This window comes from Bombus bifarius, unplaced genomic scaffold (assembly GCF_011952205.1).
Source record: "Bombus bifarius isolate JDL3187 unplaced genomic scaffold, Bbif_JDL3187 scf7180000008062, whole genome shotgun sequence".
In the NCBI taxonomy this organism is placed as follows: Eukaryota; Metazoa; Arthropoda; class Insecta; order Hymenoptera; family Apidae; genus Bombus; species Bombus bifarius.
Genome location: NW_022884426.1, coordinates 1,017,781 through 1,039,125, shown reverse-complemented (window position 1 = coordinate 1,039,125; position 21,345 = coordinate 1,017,781). Strand labels below are relative to the sequence as shown.

The 21,345-nt window shown below is 29.6% G+C and overlaps 5 protein-coding genes across 8 annotated transcripts; 3 read left to right on the top strand and 2 right to left on the bottom strand.

Annotated features, from left to right (window-relative positions):
* Positions 1-54: 54 nt before the first annotated feature.
* Positions 55-7,865, bottom strand: LOC117208398 (zinc finger MYM-type protein 3). 3 transcript variants are annotated; one of them, XM_033449579.1, is made up of 13 exons: positions 7,711-7,865; positions 6,645-7,006; positions 4,789-6,584; positions 4,351-4,704; positions 3,433-4,268; positions 3,142-3,365; positions 2,826-3,061; positions 2,556-2,742; positions 2,361-2,486; positions 2,169-2,290; positions 1,944-2,091; positions 497-596; positions 232-406 (listed from the first exon to the last, which is right to left on the bottom strand). In XM_033449579.1, exons 2-13 carry the CDS (start codon positions 6,982-6,984, stop codon positions 232-234), a joined length of 4,644 nt encoding a protein of 1,547 aa, XP_033305470.1. In that variant the 5' UTR covers positions 6,985-7,006; positions 7,711-7,865. The 3 variants fall into 3 exon arrangements, with proteins under 3 accessions (XP_033305468.1, XP_033305469.1, XP_033305470.1); XM_033449577.1 differs by having other exon boundaries at positions 55-406; positions 4,789-7,006; XM_033449578.1 differs by having other exon boundaries at positions 55-406; positions 497-593; positions 4,789-7,006.
* Positions 591-1,588, top strand: LOC117208405 (histone-lysine N-methyltransferase SETMAR-like). The gene has a single exon (XM_033449590.1). It carries the CDS (start codon positions 823-825, stop codon positions 1,423-1,425), a length of 603 nt encoding a protein of 200 aa, XP_033305481.1. The 5' UTR covers positions 591-822; the 3' UTR covers positions 1,426-1,588.
* Positions 7,866-8,512: 647 nt separating the features above from the next.
* LOC117208325 (probable E3 ubiquitin-protein ligase makorin-1) lies at positions 8,513-14,239 on the top strand. Its single transcript, XM_033449407.1, has 6 exons — positions 8,513-8,967; positions 9,447-9,734; positions 9,945-10,269; positions 10,351-10,673; positions 10,734-10,890; positions 10,986-14,239. The coding sequence occupies exons 1-6, from the start codon at positions 8,933-8,935 to the stop codon at positions 11,118-11,120; spliced, it is 1,263 nt and encodes a 420-aa protein (XP_033305298.1). The 5' UTR covers positions 8,513-8,932; the 3' UTR covers positions 11,121-14,239.
* Positions 14,240-14,914: 675 nt separating this feature from the next.
* On the bottom strand, positions 14,915-18,914 carry LOC117208323. Its single transcript, XM_033449404.1, has 4 exons — positions 18,429-18,914; positions 18,048-18,328; positions 17,652-17,958; positions 14,915-17,577 (listed from the first exon to the last, which is right to left on the bottom strand). The coding sequence occupies exons 1-4, from the start codon at positions 18,430-18,432 to the stop codon at positions 15,941-15,943; spliced, it is 2,229 nt and encodes a 742-aa protein (XP_033305295.1). The 5' UTR covers positions 18,433-18,914; the 3' UTR covers positions 14,915-15,940.
* Positions 18,915-19,069: 155 nt separating this feature from the next.
* LOC117208327 (cell division cycle protein 123 homolog) lies at positions 19,070-20,792 on the top strand. Of its 2 annotated transcripts, none has more exons than XM_033449409.1 (7): positions 19,070-19,220; positions 19,307-19,523; positions 19,578-19,685; positions 19,746-19,968; positions 20,053-20,175; positions 20,274-20,533; positions 20,632-20,792. In XM_033449409.1, the coding sequence occupies exons 2-7, from the start codon at positions 19,317-19,319 to the stop codon at positions 20,692-20,694; spliced, it is 984 nt and encodes a 327-aa protein (XP_033305300.1). In that variant the 5' UTR covers positions 19,070-19,220; positions 19,307-19,316; the 3' UTR covers positions 20,695-20,792. The 2 variants fall into 2 exon arrangements, with proteins under 2 accessions (XP_033305300.1, XP_033305299.1); XM_033449408.1 differs by having other exon boundaries at positions 19,075-19,217; positions 19,304-19,523.
* Positions 20,793-21,345: the final 553 nt, after the last annotated feature.

Sequence of the window (21,345 nt, the reverse complement as noted above, 5' to 3'; positions counted from 1 at the left end):
TTGTTGAAATAACAACTTCATTTGGATATGTTTCATACTGAAAGTTCTAAAAAATTTCGTTAATAATACATTCTTCTGTTTTATTAGGAAGTGAAAAATATACAATAGAAATTATAAAAATTTCAATGACTACACATTCTTTGAACATTCTTATCTGACGTATAAGGGAACAATTACTTTTTTGCATATCATGGTATTCATGATATTAAAGATAAATATGCAAACGTGAAATTAGCTAGTTAATAATGCCACATTGATTTCTTTAACCATTTTAATGCGATATAACATTTTTATGAGATGTTCCTTAGCCAATGGAGATGTTGAATACCATACTGGACTGTCCGGTACACAACTTCTTTCTGGCAATAAATAGAATACATCGTTCCGAGTCTTAACACTTTCTGGACTAAAATAACAGTACAGAATTAACATAACTATTATATTTTTTATTTATAATGTTTATTTATGAAATAAGAAAATAAATAAATAGACGTACCATTTAGACAAGTAAAACTCATATAATTTGACTGGACATCTTAATGGATTTTCTTCATTTTCCTGTTGCTCATATACTTTCTTTTTACGTGAATTACCTTCTGAAAAAAGATTAAGGCCTTAGAGTGTTATTACTTCTTGACTATTGGGACGCCCGGAAAGTTCGTGCCGATATTCGATAGGTGGTATTAGGACATGTCTGAATATATTAGAATGATTGAAAACTAATGACATGTGTACATATCCTAAAAGGTGATGTTTCAAACACCTTTAGAAAAAAATTTGATTAGGATACATTAACTTTTGTTAGTTTTAGCGCTCTTAAATATGGAAGGAAACAAAGTGCATTGTAGGCATTTGATGCTTTTCTTCTACCGGAAAGGCAAAAATGCCACACAAACAGCAAACAAGATATGCGCTGTTTATGGTGACGATGCTATAGCTGACAGAACTGTGCGGAAATGGTTTGCTAGGTTTAAAGTTGGTGATTTCAACCTTGAAGATCAAGAACGCCCGGGTAGGCCCTCCACCACTGATGAAGATCAGGTCAAAACACTAGTCGAGAATAATCCATGCTATACGATACGTGAATTAGCAAAAATATTAAAAATATCAAGGTCCACCATCCATGAGCATTTTGTGAAGCTTGGCTATATAAACCGTTTTGATGTATGGATTCTTCACGATTTAATGGAAAGAAATCTACTAATGGATCGCATTTCCATTTGCAACTCGCTCTATAAACACAATGAGGAGACATCATTTTTGAAGCAAGTAGCGACGGGGAATGAAAAATGGATTATTTATAACAATGTTGAGAAGAAAAGATCTCGGGGATGGCGGAATGAATCACCTTTAGCCATCCCAGAAGCCAGTCTTCATCCGAAAAGGTCATGCTCTGTGTCTGATGAAGGGAATCTTGTATTATGAGCTTCTACCAAGCAACCAAACGATAAATTCGGAAAAGTGTTACTCGCAATTAGACGAGTTCAAGACAGCAATTGAAGAAAAACGTTCAGAACTAGCAAATCAGAAGGGCGTCGTGTTTCATCGGGACAAAACGCGGCCTCATGTATCTCTAACTACTCGACAAAAGCTGTTGGAGCTTGGTTGGGATGTGCTACTCCACCCACCATATTCACCAGACATTGCACCCTCAGATTTTCACCTATTTAGGTCATTACAAAATTCCCTTAATGGTAAAAACGTTACCTCTTTGGTCAACATAAAAAATCATATTGAAAATTTTTTCACCGAAAAATCTGAAAGGTTCTGGGAGGATAGAATATTCAAGTTGCATGAAAGATCGAAAAAGGTTGTGGAACAAAATGGCACCTATATAATTCAATAAATGTATATTGAAATTTAAATGTGCTGTGTTTAAATCTTCCTTAAAAATCGGAACAAACTTTCCGAGAGACTCAATATATAAATTGTTTGATACTCACCCAATGCTGATTGTGGTGGATAGAAACGAAGAAGAACGTTTCTGGAACCTGGAACTTTTCCTGCTCCTGTAGTAAGTTGTGCAGCTGGATTACGTTTCCAATGTTTCATGATGTGAGAAAATGATAATTGCATATGTTCTTCTACTGTCTAAATGATATTAAATTTTAAGTATTTTAAAACAAATGTTAGTATTTATATAATAAATCAAAATAATTTATACGTACTACAAGATTAAAATGTTTAGTGTTAAAGAACATTAGAGTATTTAAAAGGACATGAGGAGAATGAGCACCTAATTGCTTACATTCCCATAAATGTTCTTCTTCAACTCTTGTTACAATATATTCTACGAAAAATTGATATTTTATTTACAATATAATTTTCTACATAGATATTAAAAGCAAAAGTTAACTTACGTGCATCATTATAAAGAACAGAAAATTTCTTTGCAACTTCATTTAAACAATCAGTAAATCTTTCGTAATATGAATCTGTGAAAATATTGTCTATTCTATTATTTTCAAATAAATACTGTTGAATTCCTGTAATATAAAATAATTATAAATAATTATAAACTTCTTTCAATTAATATATGTGACGAACTTAGTTACCTAAACAGAGATAATATATTGTATCAGGAGCATATTCTGCTCCATTTGGTTTTTTAACTTCTTTCACGAAAAGGCATAATGAATAATTTAATTCGTCAGCTGTGAGTTGCAAAAGATCTGTTTTAAATAATTTCATTTTTCTAATTGGTGTACTTTGTTTTTCTAATTCAGCATTTTTTGTAACTACCTATATTTTAAAAAAATTTTTAATTTTTAATATCCATATTTTCAATCGAAATTGAGATCGAAAATACGATATATCTAAATTACCCATTGTCTCCAAGCATTTACTCCAAAAGTATATTTGAGAGCCATATTGGCATCTGGTTTTTCTATGGGTTCTATTATTCTCGGTTGAGGTGGAGGTTGAGGTTCCGGGGGTGGCATCAAAGGCATATCATTTGTGCTAGATACGCGCCTTCCTCGTTTATTTGGCGTAGATCGTGGTTTATATGGAACCATTCGTTTCCTTCCCCGAGAGGGAACAATAAGCCGTTCCGATTGAACTGAATATTAAATAATCGTTTCATTATTAATTATCTTTTCCATCTACTTACTATATATATATATTGCACACTCCCATTACCATCATTTTCTATAGTTGTGTCAGATTGTGTCGGTGCTTGTGTAGCAGTAATAGTATTTGGAGTTAAAGCAGCTTCTAAGTCAACAGCTGGCTCATCCAATTCTCCAGTTGCCATTTTCAAAGCCATTTGTAACATGTCATCGCCAAATGTATTACTAGAATCAACACCTTCTGGACTGAAAACTCCACTATGTGAATGATCACGGTCGCCAGTATCTTCATCTCTGTAAGAACAGTAGAGGAGAAAAACAGAAAAAATGCTTTAATAACAACCACTGATAGTAAAGTTACCTATCATCTGTAGAATCCGAGTCAGTCTCATTAGCTTTTTTCTCTGTCGCAACCATTTCTGCCATCATGAGAAGTTCAGCTTCAAAAGGATCTGCTGGTATTTTTTCCTGTATTCTTTTGATTTCTTTAAATATTCCTTTAGCACTATTTCTTGTTGTAGGTATAAAGATAGGAACAGGAATTGGTAATGGAAAAGGTAATGGAACTGGAAAAGGCATAGTATACATATGCATTGGAAATGGAACATAAATTGGAACTGGTATCGGTATAACTGTTTGGTGAATCCCATCTGTTTGTGAAGCTTTTGTGCAAGGATGTGGACGTACTGAAACTCCTTTTGTGTGCATCACAGGTTTGCACTGAGTTGTTTTATTGTGAATTTGGATTGGACTTGGAGGTCTTGTTATAATATGTTGTTTATAAATTACTTGCTGTGTTTGATTTTGGCTGATAGCAACTGAAGGTACTAACATGTTATTTACACTGTTTTGTTGAGTTGTTGGACTGGATTGACCATTTCCAATTGTGGCTAAACTTGTCACAGAAGAAATTACAGGCATATTCTTTTTGTTTTGTATATCATTAACTTTTTGATTATTGGAATTTGTGTTTCTCTGAGGTAACGTTCTTTTGGGCATGCCAGTAGGTACAGGATCATCGCCAGTTGGTATCGTAATCGGAGATTTGGTATACTGAGCTTGAAAATTCATTACACAATGATAAGAACAAAAATTTCGTATTGTTGCATCTGACATTGTTAAATGATATTGTGCTTGCGAAAATTCTTTACAAAAGTCACAGTTTATTCGTTTTGCTGAAACTGCGTTGATAGAAACCTATATATAATTAAAATTAAGTAACATCAGTCTTACATGTAGTACTATTTGAAGCAAAAAAAAATATGTGACCATTTTATACCTGATATAATGTTAAGCAATTTAAACTGCACATCATCATTACTTGACATGTTTTTAGTTCCTTTTTAATCATGTCAAAATTATATTTTTTTACTTTGCACCAATTACAAGGAACAATTTTCCTATTGGTAATAATAAATACATTTAAACAAGTTTTAGAACAAAATGTATGAGCTTCATTCTCATAAAACACAACAGAACTTTTTTTGTTAGGTAACTCAAAAAATTTTTTGCAGGTAGAACACTGGTCAGGATCAACCTTTTTCACAAATTTGAATGCTGCAAAACATGGTTCACTACATATAGCTACTGGATCAGATCTGTCTATTTGAACCTCACAATGAACAATTTTTTCCTGTTGTAAAGAATAAAGCTTTAATTTAGAAAGTTTCTATTGAATTCGTATTGAAAATACAAATACAAAAAAAAGACTACTTACTTCTTGGCAAACGCTGCAGCATTTTTTTTCTATGTTTGGAGGTTCAACAGAGCTCATTTTTGAATATTTTTCCATACAATCTTGAGTACAAAAATCCTTAAATTGTCCTTTTTCACCAACTGGTGCAAGAAAACCTTCTGCACTAGAGCTTATATCTTTTTGACAATAACTGCATACTTTTAGGCCCTTTTTGAATTCTTCCAAACATGTGGAACAACAAAATTGTCTAACATCATAACCAAATCGTACACAATATTTTCCTAAACTTACTGCTTGTACTGAACCATTGCAATTTCTGCAATAACTTCCATATTTTGTTTGAAATTTGCCTAGACACTCCTCATTACAGAACTCCATTGTTTCCCAAGAAAGATTACGTTCATCATTAGGTTCAACAATTAGCAAACAGTTCGCACAACGTTTCTCTCTCTTAGAATTAACTCCATCACTTGGTATATCCATCGCTTTATTATTAGCAACTTTGAATAATGCTTTACAGGTTTTCGAACATACATTGTAAGTATCAAAACCAATTTTTACTTTAATTTTACACGATTTTTCTTCGTTACATTGTTTACAAATTTCTTTAGTTGTGATTTCTTCAATTTCGGAATTTTTTGACTCTTCATCAATATTAATAACATCTGTAGTAATATCTGTGATTTTATTAGTTGAATCTGTTTCTGTTCTGATATTTTTTGCATGTGTTACAATGGATTCACTTGTGGTATTTTGTTCCTTCAGGCCTTGATGTAAGTCTTTGTTTTCATCATTATTTGGTCCGGAGTTTTCACATGTTTGCTTAATTTCATTTTGTTTATGGTTATCTTTATGTATTGATTCTTTATTACTAGAGTTTGATTTTTCTGTTTGCTCAGGAATTATGACTTTCATACTATCTGGGATAATACATAACTCATCATCCTGTCCTGGTAAAACATTAGATTGTTCTTCTTCAGTATCCATTGGTGTTATTTCATCGACAGATTTCTTTGTTTGATTATCACACTTTTCAGTGGAATTTATATGTAGATCTTCATTGCATTCTGATTGAACTGAATTTTCATTACCAGTTTTACTAGTATCTTGTAAATCCAATCTAACATTTGGAGAATGTAAAATATCAATGGAACTATCTTTACTTGCTCCATTATTGTTATCCTTTTTATTTTTATTATTACTAAAACTGCTTTCCTCGTTACTTACAATAACTGGTAAATTATCAGTTTGACTGCACAATTTAGGAAATCCTATATTAGTTTCAGTAAGGTCGTCAGCCTCCATAGATTCAATATTTTCTGTTGTAAGACTATCTCCACCAAAAGGATCTTCAGCATCCATAGATTGACTTTCAATTTGTGCATCTCCGTGTTTCTCTTGAGAAAACTGCACAAATTCAGTATTTTCTGGTTCTATAATGTTTTTTTCTGTCACATTTCTATCATTACTCTCTGATGTCTCCATTGGGTCAGTCTTTTTATTATCTGAATTATTTTTTTCACTAACTGAAAATTGTTTGTTTATTTGAGAATCTTGTAAAACATTTTCAACAATTTCTTTTTCTGCTAAGTGCAAGTCACATGAACCATCTATATTGACATTTTCCACTTCTTCTGACATATTTCCTAAACATTTTTTAGATTTTGTACATTCTACTACATTGACGTTATCTGATAATTTATCTATGTCATCTTTGTCAATAGTATTGGATATCATTAATTCTATTGAACCTTTTTCCTGTGAAACATTTTTTGTAGTACTTTCATGTAAAGTCAATGAATGTGTATCATTACAGTCCGTAACCACAGTACTTGTATTACTTTCTTGTAAAGATAATTCCTTTACTATTAAGTTACCTTCTCCAGAAACATTTTGTTGACATGACTTAGTAGTTGATAAATTCTCTTGACATGATGTAGTGGTTGATAATTGAATACTTTTTGAATTTTCATCAGATAAATTTTTTTCTATTTCATCTACCATATTTATTTTTTTTTTTTTAATCTTATTATTACCTTCATTTTTATCAACAACATTTTCATCTTCTTTTGAGATTACTGGTCTCTGTTCTTCATTTGTAGTAATATCTGTTCTTCTATTAGATTCATTCATATCTTTAGTTTTTGTTTCATTTTCTGTATCTGAATCCTTTTGAGTTTGATTAGTTGATAATTCCATATCAATATTAGAATCCATGTGTATTTATTTATATGATTAGCTATACAAAGTAATAATTTTATTACTTACATTATTACAAATTATATATAAAGCAATGTCATGGAAAGAAAAATGGAAATATATTTAGATCCTCAAAAACTAGTTCTAAAATAATAAAAAAAAAAGTTTATAGAGAAAGGGAAAGAAAAATAACTATAAATGAGAAAGTATTATGTATTAAATGTCTTATTCATTTAACATAAATACATAAATAAGTTCGTTTCAAATTATATAAACAAATATAAATAGAGGGAATATTACAAGCGCAAATTAATAGATACAATAAAGTAATTACATTGAAAAAAGAAGTACTACATAACAAGAAGAGACAATGAAACAGTTTTAAAAAATAATTAATATTGCATTTCTTTCTACAAACATAATAAACAATTGTGGTTATGAAAAATTGAGGTTATTCTAAAAAGTAGCTTTACTTCGCCATGTTGTATTTTACATTTGAGATTATATCAAGTCTGTCAGTAGAAGCAAAACATAAATAAAAATAGATAAGAAAAATCATATTTATGTTTCATAACAATTAATTATAACGTTTTCCGAATAAAGGAGCAAACAACAATTCCCATTTGATACTTCAAACTAAAATATTGTGTACAATTCAAAATCTTATATTGATTGAAATCGTGACATTCTATTTAAAAACATGTAGCACTTTCAGATTTTTAAATATTAAAAAATAAGTTTCACCTTTTTATCTGAATGTTAAATAGCACTATCTTCTCAATTTTTAGTTAAAAATATAAATCCGTATTCATTGTCGAAACACAACAACCGTGGCGGTAATCCGTATATAGTGTACACTACCAACATATGATTGTAATTTTATTTCGATCAAACTAAATAAAGCTTCGTTCTCAAAATTGCGTTATCATATTGTTTTGATTCTCATTTCTTTCGAATATCGTAAGAAAATATTTTAAAATAAACTTAGAATCAAATATTGTTACAACTAGTATGATTAAAGTGCGATTGATATATGTATATTTTACAAATGGATTACAAATTAATATTCGTTAAAAAATTTTCTATGTATACACACTTTTTGAAAATATCTTTGTTTTTATGAAGAAACCAATATACTTATGAGATAATAACATAACATTTTGTTAATAGAATATTAATAATGTCAAGAGTGCAAGTATATTGATTTTAATTAAGTAAACACTAATAAATATTTAAAGAATGAACACATATTTTTCTAAAATAAATAATGAATTAATTAATTATTAAATTATATAATATAATTAAAAAAAAAACATCAAACAGTATACAATATTAAATAAGATATAAAATTATTTAAATATAAAATTATTTTTAGACTTGATTTTAACTGAACATTCTATAATTGTATGTTTTTGTTTGTATTCCTTGAGGATAAAAAAAAAGAAACGTACATATTGAATTTATTAATTCTACAAGTTGTTTTTGAACACTTGAAACTTTGAGCGCATGCTCTGACTTGTGTATAACGGTTAAATGTGAATTTGCCTGTTGTTAGTTTAGCCCGTGACGTATATGTGTGCTTTCACGCGTAAAGTCAATGAGTTTCAGTACACATTAAATATTTGTCCAATAGTGCCTAAAAGCGGATAGTACACATATACAATAGCAAAATTTTAGTAAAAAATTAAACTTCGAACGACGTCAAAAAGGAAAAAACGAAGTAACAGAACAGAGTGAAAAAGAAAATTGATGTGTAAGAGGTGTTTTTTTTTTAGAATTTTCGAAGGACCTGTAAAAATACACTTGTTAAATAAAATTGGTGATGTAGCATGAGATATCGTGCAGTGTAAAGTGCACGATTATCGAGACGGATCTCTGTTGTTCTTCATATTGCCATCGTTAAAAAAGTCGTACGCGATCCTCCAGGACGCGTTGTCGATTATTGTTAAAGTGGAAGCTTTAGAAAATGGCCGACAGTTGGACACAGAGCGTTATTTGCCGGTAAGAAATTGTCCCGTAATTACTTCCTAATGAATTTTAATAACAATATAAAAATACTCAAGTATCGAGACCAACCTCTGCACATACTAGAATATAGTGCGCCAACATATTAAGCTGTGAAAATATCAGTATTTTTTAAATTTTTGCGTTTGTTTTCTTTTTTTTTACTAACCAAAAGTAATTGTATTTGGAACTATATCAAAAAATTATTAGTCATAAACAGATTATGTTACAAAATCTTCATTTATGTATTATTTATTTTTATTTCAGTAAAAGTAGATTAAAATTACATAAAAACTAAAACACATGTTACTTATATATTGCACAAGTGAGCATTTACATGTCATCAAATTATATTTTGAAATTTTATTGAAATAATCTGTATGAAATATAAATAATAGACACTTGCGTTATTTGTGAAATTTGTTGATGTCAAAATGATGTTAGAGCTGATGCGATGTTTTGATTTTTTGTTATAGATACTTCAAAAATGGGATGTGCCGTGAAGGAAATAATTGTAGATACCGTCATACTCAAGGAGTTTGGAATGATGGAAATAATGAAACAATAATATCTTCTTCTGCTCCATCTATGAACAATATTTGTCGCTTTTTTAAACACGGTATCTGTAAATTTGGAAATCACTGCTATTTTCGCCATACTACTGAAAGTCTTGATAATAATGTGGTAAATGCAAATTCGGTAGAAAATTCATCAGCTGGACAACACACTTCAAATATTTCAACTTCGACAACAATAAAGATCGCGTATGTTGTTGTCAGATGATCTTATTTCGGCAGGATTTAAGTTGTAATAACATTTGCATTTCACGTAATACATTGTAATATGGTATATAAAAATATGTGATATATAATATATGTATAAATATGTATATATATGCACACACACACATATATATGTATAATATTAGGGTAATAGAAAATATAATGTGCTAAAATGTGTTTACATATTTCCAGTAAAGACAATATTCGTAATGCTGAAGAATGGGTAAAAGCACCAGAATTTGTACCTTCACACGTGGCTGGATCATCTTCTACGAATGAAGCTTCTACAACCTCAGGAACATCTACAAATTCTTCAATGTCAATATCTTATGCTCAAGCTGTAAATTCATCTGATCAAGCATCCAGTCCATCTTCAGAACCTTTATGTCCATATGCAGAAGCAACTGGAATTTGCAAAAAACGTAATTGTACATATCTACATGGAGATATTTGTGAATTGTGTAATCGTGCTGCACTTCATCCGTACAACGAAGAACTTAGAAAGAAACATACAAATGTAATTACATGTAATATTACATTATTTAAATAGTATATTTCAACTATATAAAATTTTCCATTATTAATATTAATATTTTAGGCATGTGTCAAACAACATGAAGTGGACATGGAGCTTTCATTTGCTATTCAACGTAGCAGAGAAAAATCTTGCGGTGTTTGCTTTGAAGTTATAATGGAAAAAGCATCTGGAGAACAGAGATTTGGCATTTTACCAAATTGTAATCACTGTTTTTGTCTAAGTTGTATTAGGAAATGGAGACAAGCTAAACAGTTTGACAATAAAATTATTAGAGCTTGTCCAGAATGTCGTGCCACCTCTGACTTTGTATGCCCAAGTATGTACTGGGTAGATACTAAAGAAGAAAAAGAAAAACTGATAACAGACTACAAATGTGCGTTAAGGTAGGATAAAACATGCACTACTATAATTTTTAATTACATTAAATCGTTCATATATTGTAGCACTAAGGATTGTAAGTACTTCAATAAAGGACAAGGAAAATGTCCATTTGGCAATAAGTGTTTTTACCTACATGCACTACCTGATGGCACTAAAACAGATGTTGGCCCTCCTGTTCGTCAACGACGCAACGCAGATGCAGATGTCGATATTTTGCGTGTAAGTTAAAATTTTTATTTTGTTATAATATTGTTTAGATTTTCAATTATTAACATTATTGTCAGGAATGTACAAAAAACCACAATTTTTTACAGCAAATAATTTTGTGGGACTTTTTTGAAGAGAGGGATAACCGTTGGATATATGATGTAGACCTTGAAGATATTATTTCCCTTTTTTCAGGCTCAGAAGAGTCTGATTGGTCTGAATTTGAATTTCAGCCTGAGTAGTTGTATTAATTCAGTAATCTGCTACTGTTGCTGTTAACTGTACCATCTATCTCATCCACCACTTGTATGTGGTTTCAATGGCTGAATAGACAAGTAGTTTATGAATTGTTTGAATGGTTATGATTTAAAGATATCTCAGCTACGTTAATAAAAAATTTGTGTGCTTTGCTTGATGATATTTACGTGAGAAATATGTAAATAATATCAAGTTAATAATAATAACAAAAATAATAACGAGGAGGTTGCAGTCGCATGTACAATGGCAAGTTTTTAAATGTTACATAGCCACTTTGTAATCGCTTCTGTTTGTGTACCTTGACCAATATTGTTACATTAGTACTCAATCATAAGAAATATGCATCAAGTCTATTACATCAGTGGTCCAAATTAATTCGATTTATATAGAATACACATTAATAGAATAATCGTTTGGTAGTTTGAAAATAACAGGTTTTGTTTTTATTCTTTTTAATTTGTCTTGAATAAAGTCCTTTTTTACGTAAAGAGGTAAATATACATATATGCAAAAATAAGTTTATACATTTAAAAACGTTTTTATTAAGAAATCAATTTTCCTTACTTTTTTAAGCAAAATTGTCCAAGATTTTAAATGAAATTGTTTTCGTAAATATTATTATATTCTCATTATTAACCCTTGGCCCGAAACTTAATGTTTGCTTAAAGACAAGTTCAATAAAATAAAAACATACAAACTTACTTTTTGTATAACATATCTTTAGTAGTTTAGAATTATTTTTAATTTTGGTTGGGTACTTATTCTGCCAAAAAATCTGGACTTGATTACATTTATTTGTCATCCAATTTGAGGAATAAAGAATTTATAGAATATGGAATTTTGGTTTATATAAATGAGATGGTAAACTATATAGATTATAAAGATTAGTATTAGTACTCTCTATTTGATTAATGATTATTCATATTGAACATTCAATTAATAAGTTTCGTCCTACCTCCTATTATGGCTTTGCGAACATTTAACAAATTTCCTTAAATTATCGTGAACTGTATAGCGTTAGTTTCTAATTCATAGTTTTAAGACCGTGATAAATTGCGCAAATCGAGTGTTCCATGTAATAAGTGTATGTCTGGGCGATAGTATGAAAATCTGGTTGAATGTGTGTACTGCTAAATATAATAAAAGGAAACCATTTTTAGCGAGTATGCACGAATTCCAGATTTAAAAAAAATAACAAATAAAAATTATTTTATAAACGACAATTGAATTCAAAGCTGTCTATTTGGAATCTTTATTTTATCTTTGTATTTTAGACACTTTTCAAAAAATTAAATTTTTAAAAATTAATAATTATTTAAAAGGATACATTATTCGTACTAATGAATGAAAGCAATTAGAGCTTTATAAACAGAAATGAAAGCCAAAGAATATGGTATCAATCTTTTTTTTGATAGAACTATTTTATAAAAATGATCTTTTAATCTGTTTAAAGAATTGCTTCTGTATAAGCATTAGGTGATTGAATTGTCTCGAGATATTTTGCGCATATAAATTCCAGCTATTATTACATATAGTTATAGGATGCACTTTTCTTCATCAAAACTATCTGTCCTCAGTGTTGCCTTTAAAGAACAAGATAGCTAATATTATTCGAAGTTTTCTCAGACAATCTTTCCATGATAAAATATGCAAGTTGTTTATATTTTCTATAGAATTTCTACATTGTTAATTTTATAGTGAATTGTTGTAATTAAAAGTTTATTGTTATTGCTAACGCTGCTTATAAAAATAAACGGAACGTTTTGTATATTGTTTTTTATATAGAAACCACTTGCCTTATATTTTTGTCTTATCTTTCATTATTCTCTATCTTTTCTTCATCTTAATTAGTGAATATTCAACAATTGATGTGCATGCGTTAACAATAAGAATAACAATACTACTATTTGTCAACACTGGGTGTAACCGCTTGTAGATTCTAATGTGTTTTTCTTCTCAATAATATATGTCTCTTATAGTGTTGTGTAAAAAAAGGGACATATAGAGTGCCAATGGGTCTAATTGTAAGTTCAATATTTAATTTTTTTTATGAAGTGCAATTGTAAACGGGATAATAATACGTCATTCATGTATATGTATATGTGTATTTGCAATTGCACTACACGAGAGCATGGAAGTAGAATTTTTGTATAGTTTGTGTGATATTATAAGACATAAACTTTTAAGATCAAGTTACTTAATCGGTATTATATTTTAGATGTAATTTACATTTACTTTTATTTCTTACCATATCTACGAATTTACTAGATAAGATTTTAATCACTACATAATTCAAAATTTAATTTTCCTTCCATTGTATAACTATTTTATTCGTTTTAATGTATATGGCTTGCTCTACTAGGTTCTACGAAAAAATATACATCATATAGGGAAATAATATTATATCCTTTTTTTAAGTTATTGAATGTAAACACATTGGAAGATACAATACAAGTTTTCATTGTATCTAATTCATTGATGTATTGCCTTTTATAAATTTTGATCTTTTTCCAAATTAATACAATTTTATGATAAACGAGTTTCTTATTGTAAAACAAGACGTTATTAGTCTCTTGTTCTGAAGATCATCACGTTGTTTAATGTTATTCATATTGCTAAAGTACAACAAAACAGCTCTACAATAATTTTTATTACTTCTTACATAAAAAAATTGAATGTAGTAGTTAAAAAATTAATACGTGCCGCAGTTTCCAAGTTATTAAATATATTAATTATGAATAGGATAATAAATACCTCTAAAGTTCTTGCAATAATTACGTAAAAAAATATTACGCGAGAATGCTTTTTTTATAATATTTAACATCTGATAGTTCATTCAAGCATACAAGTAGCATAAATTGCAGCCTTAGAGATTTATACATAAATTGTAAACTTAATTTGAAATGTTAGTTTTTATGATAAATCTATATACAATAAAAACTAAAATTCTCAAATTTAGGGATATTTTTTATTTACAGATATTTTTCATAGAAAGAATATTACCGTTTTGTAAACAAAATATAATTTTATTATAAAAAAATGTAACATTTGCTTTTTGTAATAGAGGAAACATTAAACAGCATTAAAGATAAAGTTAAGACAATCAATCATTTATTTATTTTTAACAAATATACCTTTATTTTAGACAATATATTTAGTGAGTAGTGGAAACTAAATGAAGTGTGCGAATTATTTATTTCTGTGAGTTTGTAACATTTATATAACTTAAATATTAATTTGAGTACATACTATGCATACACTCCAGTTGTTCAATATGAAACTGAAGATAATATAATTAAGTAGAATGTATACATACTAGAAATATATTATGGAACTAAATATAGTTTCATTACGTTTACATGTTTTGTTTCAATAAATATAAAAGCTTCGAAGTATTTACATCATTTGAATCTTAGTTTTTAACACTTAGCCAACCGCGCGCGTCACAACGTTTCTTACCGCGCATTTTTCCAAGTATCAAGGATTAATATTCACTACTTAAAAAATAAAGAAATCTAAAAATTATTTAAGTGGTCAATTATATTTTGCGCTATATTTTAACGATTTCATATATTGTATATGCAAAACATCAAATTAAACGTATATATTAAAAGCATAAAAAATATAAGTAAAATTAAAAATATTAAAGATGATTAAAGATAAATAACATAACTTGAACGTGAAATTAAAAATTCATAATGCATTTTAATATTTTTTTACAGTGTGGTATCGTTCAATTATAACTTTATTTAGTCATAACTGACAGTGTAACTTTTTTATTAATTTTAACACCACTAAATTGGTGTATTTTATTATATACTGTACTTTATAAAAGCAGAAAAAGTGGCGCAATTAATTGGGAACAATTACAGGTAAACAATAACTGATAATAACAAAAAGAAAGAAAACGAGAAAGAAAACAAAAGTCAAAAAGGGAGATCCCGTTCGGTCACGCAGCGATGTACTTTACAGAGGGATGAGATCTCCCTATTCGCTTGGCTAAGTGTTAAAATTGAATAAGCTCAAAGTAATGAAATCTAACATTTTCTATGTTTTCCTATTGTTGTACAAATACTTATTAAAAGAAATATTCTTATGTATATATGTTATAATGAAATAAATGAAAATCATTCCTTATTAATATTACTTAGTTTATATGCTTTAATCTCCAATGTATCATTGTGATAGTCTTATACTTTTTTATTCTGTCTTAAAAGTATTTTTAGCTTTTTACATTACATCAAATGTAACTTTTGCTATTATATACTATATATTATATAGTAAATATTTAAAAAAATTAATTATGAAAAAAATTTATTTATATCTTACAATAGAAATCTAAGCAGTCGGTTCAACAAAATATGATCACTTTTGGCATGTTCTGCCATTTTCTTAAATGAAAAATATCGGTTACTTTTAAACGCGATGGTTATCAATTGTACTTAGATATATATATATGATGTTCAAAAATCTCAGAAGATCTTATGTATGTTAATATTACAAATAATGTAATCGTAAAATTTCGTACAATTTCAACAATTTTTTGTTAAAATAAGGCACTTTCCAGGTCTCCATATTAATTTTAATGCAGTCAGTCGATTGGCAGCATTGTAGTGCAGAAGGTTATAAGATTTATCAAATTGTAATGCGATATTAAGGCAAAAATTACTGCAATCAGTATGCCATTCCTAAATCTATTACAAATTGAAAATGAGTTTTGAATATTTGTTTAGACAGGTCCAGCCTATCTTGTCTTTTCCACATCATTCTGTTAGATTATTCCTACTTCATCTATAGTCAAAAGTTATCTTAATGATGTGAGATAAGGTTGACACGTCATTCTTTGAACAGGCTGATAAATTCTTTTTTGAACTGAACCAGCAATTGATCCATTGTGAATCGTATTCGAAGATTCAGATTCTCCAAGATCGGTTGTTCCGACATAGTGCGATCCTCGAGAATCATTTTGTATTTCACTTGAAATATTCTGTCCATTTATTTCGTTCCTTTTACGAAACTTGGTGGAATATTTGTAAAAATCAGACATTTCAAAAGGCTTTGTAACTTCTCTGTATGGTTGATATTTTCCAGCTTGTACAATTGTACAATTCTGAGAAGATCCTAACATAATTGTTTCTTCATTTGTTTCTTGAGGTGATTTCGATTCGGCTGGAATTTCAAGTATCTTTTTTCGTATCGGCTCGTAACGAGATGATAATGGTTGTAAATGTTGATCAGTTTCAATCGTTAGTATATCACTTTTACGATGATTTACAGAAGGAATGTAATTACTTTTCCCATCTTCGCCATTACTATTAGTGGATGATTTAGAGCACACAGGAAGAGTAGACTGATAGTGGATATTTTTATGGGAAGATATTAAATTAACATCTGGTCCTGGACTTGTACCTGAATCCAAAGAGGTTTCATACCATTCTTTTTCTCTTCCTTTTCTACTAATATTATCCGTTGTATCCTTACCATCGTGCAGTTCATGTAAATGATTTGAATGCCATTTTTCGACGCTTCCTAAAGATTGCGTACGTAGTAACATTTTATTGTTAGTTGACGGTTGTTCAGATAATGGAAGTAAATGAACAGAAGTATTTTGATGAGACGCAACGTAAGAAGGACTCTTATTGCAACCTACGGATACTGTGCGATATCGTGGTTGTATGTCGGTTCCAATACTACTCGTATGTTGGACGGCATTGCGTTTCCTTCGATCTAAACTACCAAATCTATCCGAAGCAAGTTGATCATCTGTGCACCAAACAATTTCGTCTTCATATCGCATCCAATAGCCTGATGGTAATTGTGACTCGCTTGGTGAATCTGTATATCGCAAATTTTTATTTGTACTGCTGTCGCGGTCTCGTCTTAGTACGGGTTGTGGTTGTGAATTTTTATGATATATTGGAAACTCGGGTATATGGGTATAATGTAATGTACGAAAGTCTCTTTCGTAATATTCCTGTCCCGATCTTCGCTGGACGTCATTATCTAAATGCTTATAGTCAGAATATTGTTGATGATTATGCATTTGTTCTGGTTGAAATTGGCGGTATCTTATTTGTCGTTCGTCTTCGGCATATGCATTTGGCAGTGGTCGGTACATTCGTTCACTATCTTGATAGTGATTTTGATTACGCGAACTACCACTACCGTGAGAATACGTTCGCGTGCGACATTGATCGGATAATATATAAACATTTTGATTATCGTTATGATCATGTTCTATTATTTTAATACCTTGTCGCTGATCAGAAATTGTAGGGCAATAAGTACCAATGTGATTGTGATTACAAGTGCTAGGAATTGACTGATCATCATATCCATGATTAGGATAAGTGCTACACTTCTCTTCTGATCCTAACGGACTTAAGCTTATACCACCTTCTTGAAGCAATCCTCTTGTAGTTTTCGAATTTACATCATTTACTATGAAAAAGTATATTTAAAACAAAGTTAAGTAAGTTTAATCGTTTTCATATCAGAATAAAAAGTTACTGTACCTGTGCCATCTAATGGTGGTCGAGGTTTTTTTGTTCTATGCTTTACGTTTGCATGTAAATGTGGCTGGGCATTACAAATACTAGGATGTTGGAATTGTGTTGGAGTTGAATGATGAGTTTTATTACGACTTTGTCTTAGGAAATTTAAACGTGCCTCTAATTCTTGTAGCCTGCGTTGGCTTTGTTGGTAAACAAGTCTATGTTTACGGCGTACTGCTTTGCTTTCTGTAGGATCATTTACAATTCCTAAAGCAGCTTCTACTATACCAATTTGAACTTGTCGTTCTAATTCTAAAGCAGATTCCTCCTGCAAAGAAAACACAATAAATCACTTGAGTTCTACTTTGAAATCTTGAACTTAGTGAACTAATCTCTTAAAATTTCTTAAAAACATACAACTTCATTTGTTTTCAATTTATTAATTAAATTTTGTGGATATGTAAATGCTGTTCCAACTCTTTTACGGAATGCTGGTGGACTCTCTCCTGGTTCTAATGGAATTTCTGGTGGCAAAACACCAGTTAATTCTGCTTCCTCTACACATAGATTTTTAAGTTCATTATTTTTTTGAGCTAACTTCTCTTGCAATGCTTCCCTACGTTGACGAAGCCATTGTAATCTTGTGGATAATGAATCTTCTGCCAAAGATCCAGGTGTGCTTTCGTTCCCTGCCATCACTTTGAATAAAAATTCAGTTATAATTTGCGAACATAATTCACCCTCTTATTAAATAATGCAACAAAGTCATTTATAATAATTCTATTTCATATTGCTTACCCATATTATTAGCAAAATATATTGATATTCTCTACTACAGGTATTTTATTTGGAATGTTTATATAATTGAGTTGCATGAGATGCGACAGAAAATATCAATGTTGACACATTTAATGAGTCATGTATGTTGTAACATCTGACCTTTCCTTTGTTTGCATTACTTGGAAAATTTTTCTTTGAGAACCTAATTTTCATCATCTCTAAACTGCCTTACGTTATAAGTTCGATAAAACACAATAATAATAACTAGTAACAGTAGGTTAGCTATTAATCAAGATTACATATTTGTACTATTACGTCATAATAACTAATCCTGAAACTTGTTTTATTGATATTTATAGAACATCCTATAATAAATAAAAATATTTCCACTAATTGAACACAAAAGCATATATCTTTTACTATGGGAACGAAAAATATGATCGAAGAAATCGACGCTTATTGCCTCTATATAGTTGCCATCTTTTATACTCTATATCGTTTACAATCTACATAGTGATCTGGTGTAGTTGAATTTTATTTTCAGTTATACAAATTTTCGTAAATATTTATTATAATTCATATGAACTTGTTTTTTGACTGCATTGTTTTTGTCACTTTAAAATAATAGTTCCAATTATATCTAGCGGCGTTATTGGAATTGCACTAATTAAACCAAATTAAACACATTTGTTTGATTGGAATTCATTTTCACTCATTAATAATATTTGACGTTTACTAGTTTTCAGAATTTACATTAAATTTGTACAAAACTGAGTTACAGAATAACTCGATAAATTCTAAAGTTAAGTAAGTAGCAAGTACAATGCGTTCATTAAAAAGTTTAAATTAAAAACTTTCGGTTGATTTGTCAGTAAAAGCTCTTGATCAATTAGGTGTAGGCTCAACATGGTCAACAGTTTAAAACCTGAATGCTCATTTACATCATGGCACCCTCTATTTTCTAAAGATTCTTTGAGAGCTACAATTATTCATATTCCTGATGAAGTACTTAAGTACTTGGAACACGATGCATTTGTTTTACCCGTTGAGGCAACAGATTCCACATTGCAGAATACAGAGTGGATGGATGGATCTCCAGTAGTAAACGATGAGGTAGGTTTAAAATGTGTACATAAAAAAAAGCAATTAGAAATTATTTTGTTTCAGCATTCACTCGAGGCTCAACCAACATTTCCACAATTCAGTCAACAAATTCAAGATGTCATAGACGAATATGGTGCAGTTTTCATAAAAAGTAATTGGAGTTCACCTCTGGTATGTAAAAATTTTGGCTTCTACTGGAAAATATTTAATTTAACTGGAAAATATTTTCAGGATGCGACCTGGGTTGCACCAACTAAAACTCTGAAATGCAAGACATTGGAAGAAGTATACTTATTACTAAAAAGTTCAGATAGAATTGCCAAAGATTTGAATAATACAAAAAATTATATAAATCATGAAACTCCTATAAAATCTTCTCTTATCTTAAAGCAATGGAAGGATATTAATCCTTGTACAGAATTTCGGTGCTTTGTAATACAAAATGAACTTATAGGTAACAAATTTAAATTTAGCATATTTATGTTTTATGTTACATAATTATATATTTATCAAAGATTATTGCTTTAATTTCTCTCAGCAATTAGTCAACGGGATATATCACAATATCATAGTTACAATGAATCGGAAAAATATAATATTCAGACAGATATAAAAAGCTTATTTATGGAACGTATTAAAAACAGGTTTCCACTGAATAATTGTGAGTATTTGTGGAATATTTTTGCTAAATTAAAGTCTACTTCTTAATCCTAATATCTATAGTCTATATCTTTTAATATGTAATATACTGTAATATAGATTCATTTGATGTTATACGGCATAAAAAAGAGAAAGTAAAAATAGTTGACTTTGGCCCTTTGGATGAATCTGTTACCAAAGGAACTCTTTTTACATATGAAGAATTACAGAATCTAGAAGAAAGCATTCCAGAATTTAGGTTTATCGGTGAGGAAATTGGTATTCAACCGAAAGCTCCAAATCATTTTTGTATTCCACAGGAAATAAATGAATTTTTTCAATCTAACGAAAGTTCTACGTTGCTAGATATTATTCGGCGAGTAAGTATATGATTTCTCAAATTAGTAGTAACATATATACGAAGCAGTTATATTTAAAAAGATATATATATATATTAACTCAATATCTTTTACTTAAGGAGGTGGAAAGTCAAAGGAAAGAATACGAAAGCGCAAATTCCAATAGTTTAGAGCATGATTGATGTGTTTGAAAAAAGGAAAACGAAAAAGCTAATAACAAATGAATAATTGTACACTTAAAAACATTTTTAAATACAGAACTTTCACTTTTATTCTGCCAGACCCTCTTCTATCATTACATTACATAAAACGATTAAAGGCTATCCTACCGCTTAAAAGAATTATCGTAATATTGCAATATTTTTCGAGCCATCGGCCTTACCGAGCGACGTCCTTTATATAGAAAATATGTCTTGTTTATGTACAATATGCAATCCTTAATACTTCGATTTGAAAAAGGATTCTCGATATATGTACCTCCGGACAAGTTAATACGCTGTACAGTCATATCCACGGAGTATTTTTCGTTCTTTTCTCATTATTACCTGACAAAAGTCAACAAGTTCGAGCAATTATATTGATTGATCCTTACTCATTTTTTTCTGATTTTACATTTCTTGATACATTTGAACATGAAAAATATTTGATGGTAACTTTTAGCAACTGTAAATGTAATTAACTCCTTTTTTTGTTCTTTATTTTTAATGTTTCATCTATGTGCGATGTTCTTCAGGATTGTTATCATTTAGATATTCAGATATTTAATTGTTGGTAATTCGATATAATTTTTGTTTACTTTACATTTATTATTTTGCAACTATTAAAAGGAAGAA